This window comes from Megalobrama amblycephala, linkage group LG15 (assembly GCF_018812025.1).
Source record: "Megalobrama amblycephala isolate DHTTF-2021 linkage group LG15, ASM1881202v1, whole genome shotgun sequence".
Lineage (NCBI taxonomy): Eukaryota > Metazoa > Chordata > Actinopteri > Cypriniformes > Xenocyprididae > Megalobrama > Megalobrama amblycephala.
The window spans coordinates 11,787,623-11,798,666 of record NC_063058.1 but is presented as its reverse complement, the minus strand read 5'-3'; the positions used below and the strand labels follow the sequence as shown (position 1 = coordinate 11,798,666).

The 11,044-nt window shown below is 36.2% G+C and overlaps 1 protein-coding gene across 2 annotated transcripts; it reads right to left on the bottom strand.

The window, feature by feature from the left end:
* Positions 1–194: 194 nt before the first annotated feature.
* eif3ja (eukaryotic translation initiation factor 3, subunit Ja) lies at positions 195–9,714 on the bottom strand. 2 transcript variants are annotated; one of them, XM_048158581.1, is made up of 9 exons: positions 9,581–9,714; positions 9,352–9,440; positions 8,776–8,839; positions 8,576–8,673; positions 8,391–8,396; positions 5,686–5,800; positions 5,064–5,228; positions 4,915–4,988; positions 195–1,340 (listed from the first exon to the last, which is right to left on the bottom strand). In XM_048158581.1, exons 1-9 carry the CDS (start codon positions 9,600–9,602, stop codon positions 1,209–1,211), a joined length of 765 nt encoding a protein of 254 aa, XP_048014538.1. In that variant the 5' UTR covers positions 9,603–9,714; the 3' UTR covers positions 195–1,208. The 2 variants fall into 2 exon arrangements, with proteins under 2 accessions (XP_048014538.1, XP_048014539.1); XM_048158582.1 differs by lacking the exon at positions 8,391–8,396.
* Positions 9,715–11,044: the final 1,330 nt, after the last annotated feature.

The window sequence follows — 11,044 nt, the reverse complement described above, 5'->3', positions numbered from 1 at the left end:
TTGCAAGGATAAATCATTCACAAGAAGATCTATAACATGCATTTACAAAACATTTTCATTTCATGCTTGAAGCCTGATCAACATCATTCTGTAAATTAGCACATAATTGTTTCATCCCTCAGCAAGTTTATAAAGAATGTGCAATGGTTACAGATATACCAGACAATACAAAACAAAAAAGACAGAACAACTGATGATTTTTCAGCAACTTTTATTAAATTAGATCTTTATAAAACAGTGCAGAGTCCTATTATCGGCTTTGCTGATCGTAAGTCTCTTTAAAGCATGTCTACCACACTTAAAGTTGTCAAGAAAATGGAAAGCCAAACAACGATGCCTGAAAAGACCCTACATCAACGTTCAGTCCCTTATTCATCAGCAGCAGAAGAATCACGCTCATTCTTTGCTGGCATGATTGAGGTCAAATGAGTAACTGCATAACTTGCTGCATTGAAAACATGAGTTATATTTGTAATTCGCATATTTTGCTCTGCAAAAATTGAGGTAATCCTAATAATGCTGCAATGTATCTTTAAAACAGTTCATTTAGTGATACTTTTGGTCTTAGACTTTACATGGAATGCATTAGGAGCTACAAACGTAAAGGTGTTACTTTCAATGTATTATGCTTACATTAAGTATGCTACACTCTAGATTTACTTATCTAAACAAATGAGCTCACTATCGTCTATGAACAAAAACAAATAAAACGTTTGATTGTAGACATGATTGATGAACCATGTGATTACTTTGATCAGGTTGTATTGGGGTTGTCTTAGTCGGCCTGGTTTGCAAAAGAAACATCCCATTCAAAAAGGATAACGACCGAAGCAAATTGAGATCAATACGGAAAGAAATTTGCATAGAATGTAATTTATTTCCAAGTAGCAGTTACCGAACAATAACACTCTTTGTTCATATAAGCCTGGACTGTCACGATTAATCGATACTGTAGGTTCACATTTGTGAGGAGCCGCCCATTTTATCGGTTTTATTATTCCGACAAACACTGACCTAAATTCACAACAGAGAAAAATACCTCAGTTAATTCATTCTCTTCATAAACCTCTTTGAGGGGATAGTGTGCATTGCGCGGGCTGACGTTTTCTAGCATGGTTCTGGTAGTGGGCCTGACTGTGGGGTAAGGTCATGCTGTTAAGGTGTATGGTTCAGCAATCAGCAAAAGTTATCAATGGGTGAAGCCTTGGTCACATGAAATCCTCATAGTCTTGTGCATAACCGCCGTCAAACTCCCCGTAGTCTGCCAGATCATCTCTCAGCTTGGCTTTTAAACCTCCTCCTGGTAAAACTCCCTTCTTTTTCTTTTTACCTTTGTTTGCCTATTGAATAAAAAAAAATATATATAAAATATTTTGGACCAAAAAATAATTATATATTAATTTATTACTTTAACATACGCGCGCACACACACACACACACACACACACACACACACACGTTGTCCCCTTTGATGCGGTTTGTTTGGGCAGGTGTGAATGCAGCAATTGCACTCTGGTGCACACCAAAAGCGGACCAAACAATCGTACCGAGACCTCCTTGAAAAGGTGGTCTCGGTACGCTTTCAAATGAACTGTGGAGCTGTTCGCTTGAGATGTGAAAGCAATCTGACCCAACGGACCAATGAACCAAACGATATCAAATTTCATAATGGGAAATGTGTTATATAAAAAGCAGTAATTTCTGATTCTGTGAGTGAACACATTAGTTACCATAGTCGAAACCAAAGAGCACCTCTTCATCTTAAACATTGTGTAATTGCGCTTCTCCGTGCGAGAATGCGGTCCCGACGAAGCCTTGATTCCCGTTCTGCTGCATTAATACATTCATATATGACACAGTTAACCTACTAGACAACACTGGGAGATCCAGAGAGAGCGCGTTTGAATTTGCCGCAGCATTAATATGAATGTAGTGTATAATTAAACAGCGGGAATGACGGCTACATTTGTATAGTGTTTGCATGTGTCTTGACGGTCACAAATAAAGCCACAATAAGAACTTGTCAATCATTTTGATGGATGATGCTGAGAAAACTGACCAATAAGAGGACATTTGTACTAGCATGTGACTTGCATAAACACATTTTGGTACGCTTTGAAATATTGCCGTGTGAAAGAAAACCAAACCAATAAGAAAATGCAACATTGTAACAAATTTAGTCCCTGTTTCGGAACAAAACAAACAATCCATAGGTGTGAAATCGCCCTTAGGCCCAATCCCATTTTTACCCCTTGCCCCTACCCCTCTGTTTTGCGCATTCACGTGAAGGGGTAGGAGTGCGTTGATTCTCTTTTGGTTGTAGGGGTAGAGGGAAGGGCCAGATAGCACTTCAAATTAAGATTTTTTCAGGACCCCCTTCAAACGAAGGGGTATGAGAATACGCCGGCTACAACGGCAACATGGCCGTCCAAGCGAACAATGAGACCCAAAAATGTACATAATTTTTGCCATTAAAAGGTGCTCTAAGTGATGTCACGCGTTTTTAGGCCAAAACATTTTTTGTCACATACAGCAAACATCTCCTCACTATCCGCTAGCTGCCTGTCCCCTGAACACACTGTAAAAAAACGCGGTCTCTGTAGTCGCCACAAGCTCCGAAAATGGCAATAAAAACAAACTGGTGCAGTCTGGACCACGAAACATAATAAACATGCTCCAGCCAATAACTGACAAGAATGATTTTAAATGCCCGTTCATGACTGTTTCAGGAAGCACAGAGGGGAGGGGGAGGAGGAGGAGGAGGGAGGGTCTAGCTAGCCTCTGTTTTGTTTGACAACACTTCGAACGTCAACAGGAAGTTACTCCACCCAGGATCACTTAGAGCACCTTTAATAAGGATTTTAACAAATAGTCACTTGTTTTGTGTTACATTTAATCTTGTGTTCATAATCATGGTCATGTTCTTCAAAGAAATGTTTCAAAAAAAAAAAATGTTGCTAAAGTTTTGCTAACGTTGCAAAATTAACTTACTGCATGATAGCCCCACAACATATTTACATGTCTGATAACCAGTGACTTGACAGCATATTGTCAGAATTTAAAGTCCATTTGCAGGGAATTTGCTTATCTTTTACCACACAACTGGTATCAAAGCATTGTTTTCTTGTGGTTATGTCCATGAATACGTGAACATGATGTAAACCAGTGGATTTCAAACTTAGCATGACCCTTAGCTAAACAAGCCAATACGAATTCATTTAAACTGAAAGTAAAGCAGTGTTGTTCTTACTCAGTCTACCTCTCTCATTCAGTAGGAATACAAATGTTTCTATAGCCGCGATGTATTTGAATGCTAAACTATTGTTTATTAGTAAATTAGGCTTTGTAAACTAGGCTTTGTACTTCACGCATGTTCCAACATCAACAGAAAAAATGTCCTTGGCAACACCACAGTGGAGCGGTGCTCACACTGAACAGCTTGTACTTCGGACTATTTAAATTGAGAGTAACTTTTAATATGTTTGCCCATTTTATTTTCAAAGTGATCAGGCTGCCAACATCATGTTTGTGCCTCACAGAAATGAACCAAACTCAGCAGCATATAGGCTACTACTTGTCACACTTTTCCCCCCGATGTTAATCTGTTAATTATTTAAGTCAAATATACAGTATTTTGCTTATTTATTACTTTTATATATTGACTATGATTTAATGAAAAACTAATTTGGTTATTTTTAATGTAACTTACATATATACAGTACAGTCCAAAAGTTTGGAACCACTAAGATTTTTAATGTTTTTAAAAGAAGTTTCGTCTGCTCACCAAGGCTACATTTATTTAATTAAAAATACAGTAAAAAAACAGTAATATTGTGAAATATTATTACAATTTAAAATAACTGTTTTCTATTTGAATATATTTACAAAGTAATTTATTCCTGTGATGGCAAAGCTGAATTTTCAGCATCATTACTCCAGTCTTCAGTGTCACATGATCCTTCAGAAATCATTCTAATATGCTGATCTGCTGCTCAAGAAACATTTAATGTGTACAATTGTACAAAATATTTGTGTACAATATTTTTTTTCAGGATTATTTGATGAATAGAAAGTTCAAAAGAACAGTGTTTATCTGAAATCTAATCTTTTGTAACATTATAAATGTCTTTACTTTTGATTGATTTAATGCATCCTTGCTGAATAAAAGTATTAATTTCTTTAATTTCTTTTCAAAAAAATAAAAATAAAAATTCTTACTGACCCCAAACTTTTGAACGGTAGTGTATAATGCTACAGAAGCTTTGTATTTCAGATAAATGCTGTTCTTTTGAACTTTCTATTCATCAAGGAATCCTGAAAAAAAAAAAGTACACAACTGTTTTCAACATTGAAAATAATCATAAATGTTTATTGAGCAGCAGATCAGCATATTAGAATGATTTCTGAAGGATCATGTGACACTGAAGACTGGAGTAACGATGCTGAAAATTCAGCTTTGCATCACAGGAATAAATTACTTTGTCAAATATATTTAAATAGTACACAGTTATTTTAAATTGTAATAATATTTCACAATATTACTGTTTTTTACTGTATTTTTAATTAAATAAATGTAGCCTTGGTGAGCAGACGAAACTTCTTTTAAAAACATAAAAAAAAAGTGAAAAAAAAAAAAAAATTTGCTGGTCAAAAACCTTGAAACTCCATTTGAGCCTGATTTTAGTAAAATGTACATAAAATAATGATGCAAGTGTCTGACCATATATAAAGCCACAATATGAACTTTGACAACAGTGCTTATTTTTATTTATTTTTTTTAATAGTGTTTTTCCCATTTCCAGAAAAGTAGCGGATCTGGACATATGAGGTGTCTGCCCGACAACGAGTGTGTGTGTGTATGTATAAAACATTGAAAAAGAAAATGTACTAAGAGTTAGTAAATGGATTTCATACCTTTTCTTGCCTCTGCTTTTCACTTAGTAACACTGTTAGTGAGTTGCTAATTTTCTTCAAGTCCTCAACTTCCACTGCAAAACCAAAAGTGTCATACATGATTTACATTGAGAATAAATGAAGAACTATTAAAAATGAGGCATACTTACATGAAAGACACAGGTCCCTAAACAGTGTCTCTAAAAAGCTGGAATAGTGTATAGACTTCTCATAGGGAGAAATTTTTTCTTTTAGCAACCGCTCAAACTCTGTAAAGTCTTCTTTTGAAGAGGGACTCATTGCATCAATTCCTGTAACATTATTTGATACTACACCTACAAAGAGAATAAAAGTGAAACATTCAAGCCTATTTATGAGTAAAAATGTGGATATGGATATACTGAAAATAGAGTTGTCAAAAGTACCGACTTCAGTACTGAAATTTAAAAAATGTGACGCTTTGAGCACTGTTGAGCAGATTCGTAAACACCTCTGATTGGCCATTGTGTTCATGTGCTCGTCAGATATGTCTGTGATTTGCTACAATGATTAATGCACCAGAGAGTTTGAAAGCACACGGAAGTGTTTATGTGTATCTGTGCAAGCGTCATTGATGACTATTTACAAATCTGTTTTTGTAGCGTTGATCATTGTAGCCAATCATAGACTTATCTATTGAGTGTGTGAACACAATGGCCAATCAGAGGTGTTTACGAATCCGCTCAACAGCGCTCAAAGCGTCACATTTTTTAAATTTCAGTACTTTAGACAACTCTAACTGAAAGCACTTACCAAATGCCTCTTTTGCTAGTTCTAAGTCTGAATCCTCCTGTAGTTTTTTCACTCTAAGTTTTTCTGCCAGCTCCTCTTCTGGTGTGAGTTCTGTACTGCTTTTTGACGACTCTAACTGTTAAAAAATTGCAGTTATGCTTAGTAAAAGTCTTACTATATCCTTGTCACACATATTCTATTAATAAAAGGTATGAGTTAGCTATATTATATATATATATATATATATATATATATATATATATATATATATATATATATATATATATATATATATATATATATATATATATATATAATACACTACTGTTAAAAAGTTTGGAGCCGTTAAGATTTTATGTGTGCTTTATTAAAGGTGCCGTAGAACGCATTTTCACAAGATGTAATATAAGTCTAAGGTGTCCCTTGAATGTGTCTGTGAAGTTTCAGCTCAAAATACCCCATAGATTTTTTTTTAATTCATTTTTTTTTAACTGCCTATTTTGGGGCATCTTTAAATATGCGCAGATTAAGCGCGCGGCCCCTTTAAATTCTCATGCTCCCCGCCCCCGAGCTCGCGACTCTATAATACATTGCATAAACAAAGTTCACACAGCTAATATAATCCTCAAAATGGATCTTTACAAAGTGTTCGTCATTCAGCCTCAGATCATGTAAGTATGGCATTTATTTGGATGTTTACATCTGATTCTGAATGAGTTTCATAGTGCTCCGTGGCTAACGGCTAATGCTACACTGTTGGAGAGATTTATAAAGAATGAAGTTGTGTTTATGAATTATACAGACTGCAAGTGTTTAAAAATGAAAATAACGACAGTCTTGTCTCCGTGAATACAGTAAGAAACGATGGTAACTTTAACCACATTTAACAGTACATTAGCAACATGCTAACGAAACATTTAGAAAGACAATTTACAAATATCACTAAAAATATCGTGATATCATGGATCATGTCAGTTATTATTGCTCCATCTGCCATTTTTCGCTGTTGTCCTTGCTTGCTTACCTAGTCTGATGATTCAGCTGTGCACATCCAGACGTCCTGCCCTTGTCTAATGCCTTGAACATGGACTGGCATATGCAAATATTGGGGGCGTACATATTAATGATCCCGACTGTTACGTAACAGTCTGTGTTATTTTGAGATTTGCCTGTTCTTCGGAGGTCTTTTAAACAAATGAGATTTATATAAGAAGGAGGAAACAATGGTGTTTGAGACTCACTGTATGTCTTTTCCATGTACTGAACTCTTGTTATTCAACTATGCCAAAGTAAATTCAATTTTCCATTCTACGGCACCTTTAAGCTTTACGTGCACACTTGAGCATGGAGTAGGCTATATTATGCCTATGTAGGCTCATTATAGTTTAGTATCCCCCCACCCCCCATATATATTTAATTAATTAATACAGAGTGTTTCAACAGCAACAACAAAGATGAACATTTTGTGGCCCAAACTTAACATCCAGTAGACGAATTAATAACAACAGAGTCCCTCTAGAGTAGATTATTTCTGATAACAAGCAAAATAAATAAGTAAATTACAATAGCTAACAAGTTAAAACTATGCCTAGCCAGTATTATTTTGGGTTACCAGTAGAAGAAAAGAAGCATTACTGGGCCAAACTTAAATGCGACAAAGTTACTACCAGACCCGTTCAACAAACATAGACCAGAAGTTAACTTCGGGCCAGGCGCGTAAAGCCTCGTACACACCGGGACGATTATTGTGCACGCTTATCGCCAGCGTTTTTCGTTTTCATACCCAAGTGATTTTCACTGGCAATGCGCTGAGTGAACGTGCAAATTCACCCCCTGACAGTATATGGCGCTTGTGCCTAATGCAAGTGAACAGTAGTGCAAATAAACATGTTTATGAATTTAGACATTATTGAAATTAAAGAATATAAAATTACAGATATAAAATGACATATGACATATACATGACACGAGGAGATGGTAGTCAGAAACGAGAGTGCATATATGTCACAATGACAGTAGTGCAAGTGAATGGTAGTGCAAATAAACATATTTATGAAATAGACATTCTCAACTATATTTCTTGAATTTAAAAGAAAAAAAACCCAAAAACACAGAAATAAAATGGCTATTGATGTGGCCAAGAACCGGCAGAGCACCCATAGTCTGTAGGGGTCTTCCTCGTCTACTTACTTTCACTTCGTCGTCTTGGTATCAATGTGTGCTCGGCAAGACCGTTTTGTGCTTGAGCGCCACCAAGTCATGTTTTACTGTAACTTCAGCAGCTCCAGGAACGCGAGCAAAAGCGCCAATTTAATTGGTCGGCCAGTTTTTAACGCGGAGCGTCAAACCAAAAAAAAAAACGAACCAGAGGAGTTCTTTTTTAAATTACGCTTTTACGCCGTTTTGCGCGTCAGTGTGCACACTCACATTGGCAGCCCTTGTTTAGTCACAGATTGTTAAACGTTGGCGAAAAACGCACACGATAAACGTCCCGGTGTGAACAAGCCTTAACCATGGCAAAGTGCGTGCATCCAATGAAACCATCTATAACTATGCGATTAATCGACTAATGGCTTAAATAAACAAATACTAGAAAGATCTTTCATCGGGTCCAGCTCTAATTATAAATGTCTTTACTGTCACTTAGGACCAATGTGATCCATCCTTGCTGAATAAACATATTAACATACTTTGCATATTAATGTTTTAAAAAAAATCTTACTTACCTCAAACTGTTGAACAGTAGTGTTTGCATATAAAATGAAAAAAATGGTTTGGAGTTACAAATGCTGATTATAAAAACACTGTCAAAAGGGTCACAATGTACATCAAATATTAAACAAGTTAGAAAATGTTAAACATAACTTTTTACTGAAAAATACAAGTGAAACACTGCCATGTCTAAACTTACTTGTTTTCTGAGCTCCTCTTGTTTTTTTCTTTGTAAATTTTCCTTTTCTTTTATCTTTTCACTGAGTTTCTTCTTTTCTATAGGTTTAGCCTCAGCCTCTATATATGAAAAATACACAATTGAACCTCAAAGGCCCAGACTACAATGCATCATTGAGCTATTTTAACTGTACCAATTTATGCATTTCACAATCACTGTACCTGTCTTTTTTTCTTCTTCCTTTTCTTCCTCCTTTTCTTCCTCTTCATCATCATCCCAATTATCCTAAGTAAAAAATGCATTTCAAACCACAAATTAAAGCATGGTGCTAGGTTGAATAAATGAACAGATTAGTTGGAGATCTTTACTTCCACATAAATAAAATCAATCTAACCTCTTATGAAGGCTGACTACTTTGAGACATGATGTGTGATCATTTGAGATTAGCAACAGATGACAGTGATGTTCAGCTGTGAAAAGTCTAAGTACAGTAATTATTACTAAGTGTAAGCAAAGACATACCTTTAGCATGGAATTAGTTCATATAATTACTATGATTTCACTGTCTAACTAACTTATGACTATGTCTTTAAGCAGGTGTACGCCTATGCTAATACTAACTGGACACATATTTAGACTCATAATCACCACTATGTTTTGACACTTTAGAGTTAGCTAGAGTAGCTAGCTAGAGTTAGCTGACTGCAACTTCTTAAAAGATGGGAGATTTTTTTCATTGTTAAAGAAATTAACACACATTATGATTTGTGAACGACAAAAAAGCATCCGCTACTAACTTTCACGTCGTCCTCTTCATCCTCGCCCTCCCATTTGTCATGAACTGCCGCCTTTTTGAGGGGCTCATCGGGCTCGAAACTATCAGCATCTGGAAAACAACAGAGCGTTTAGACAGACTGCTTAGTGACATCCGTGCTTTATGGCGACAATTTATTCGAGAAAACATATTAATAGAAATTCGAACGGACAGAAAAGAAAAATAACGGTGAAGTTTACACAAATTCTCACCCCAAGAATCGGCGTCCGCCATGATGTCTGTGTCGCTGAGGGGAATGAAGGAGTGAAGCTGAACACACTGTGGGAAGACTTCCACACATTTCAAAATAAAGGCCAACCGTCACATATATGCAAGGCATTGCTCCCTACAAAGTAAATAAATGAATATAATGAATAATGTTCTTAAATATTGTCAGTTTATTTAAACACTCCCTCAAATCAAACTTACAGTTTTGTGTTTTTAGTCTATGTGTGTGAGTTTTGAGGCCATATGCTAATAAACATTGACAAAATAACTGTTAGCATATTCATTAAAAGTTTACAGTCTCCCGCTACTAGAAAAAGGAAGAAAATATTGATGACTCATCCTGCACTACGCTGATTTTGTCCAATCAAAATATCACTAAAACACACCTCCCCCTAGAACCAACTAAAGTTGTGGTCGCCACGCAATCTGGAATTTCGCATGAGGACAATAATACCCCCACACAGATTTAGGCAAGGCAATTTTATTTGTATAGCACATTTCATACACAATGGTAATTAAAAAAAAGCAAATACATAATAATAAAAATGGAATGCATAAGAAATAAAAATAACAGTAAAAACAGAGAATACCTATCTGGATAGGAAGCTTCAGGGAGTTTTTTGTTGTCTGTCAGAGTGGATCTAAATGGATCTTCCTCACGCTGGAGGGATAACTCAACTTTTTTGTCTGTCAGAGCGGATCTAAACGGATCTATCCATCAAAGCGGATCTAAATGGATCTTCCTCACACTGGAGGGATAACTCAACTTTTTTGTCCGTCAGAGCGGATTTAAACGGATCTATCCATCAGAGTGGATCTAAATGGATCTTCCTCACACTGGAGGGATAACTCAACTTTTTTGTCCGTCAGAGTGGATCTAAACGGATCTATCCATCAGAGCGGATTTAAATGGATTTTCCTCACACTGGAGGGATAACTAAATTTTTTTGTCCATCAAAGCGGATCTAAACGGATCTATCCATCAGGGCGGATCTAAATGGATCTTCCTCACACTGTAAAAATATTTATATTTGTCAGGTAGCTGTGTGTTTAAACATTAGCCTTTCAGACAAATCTTCCTGGACTAACTCTTTCCAGAGCTCCATCCAGGGATAACTCTACTCAACTTTGGTGTCTGTCAGAGCGGATCTAAACGGATCTATCCATCAGAGCAGATCTAGATGGATCTTCCTCACGCTGGAGGGATAACTCAATTTTTTGTCCGTCAGAGTGGATCTTAATGGTTCTATCCATCAGGGCGGATCTAAATGGATCTTCCTCATGCAGAGGGATAACTGTAAAAATATTTATATTTGTCAGGTAGCTGTGTGTTTAAACATTAGCCTTACAGACAAATCTTCCTGGACTAACTCTATCCAGAGCTCCATCCAGGGATAACTCTACTCAACTTTGGTGTCTGTCAGAGCGGATCTAAACGGATCTATCCA

Coding starts and splice junctions, on each gene's coding strand:
- eif3ja (XM_048158581.1), bottom strand. CDS start 9,602: ATGGCGGACGCCGATTCTTGGG. Junction 8,840..9,351: donor ATGAAGAGGACGACGTGAAA/GTTAGTAGCGGA, acceptor TTTTTTACTTAG/GATAATTGGGATGATGATGA. Junction 4,989..5,063: donor TAGGGACCTGTGTCTTTCAT/GTAAGTATGCCT, acceptor TTGGTTTTGCAG/TGGAAGTTGAGGACTTGAAG.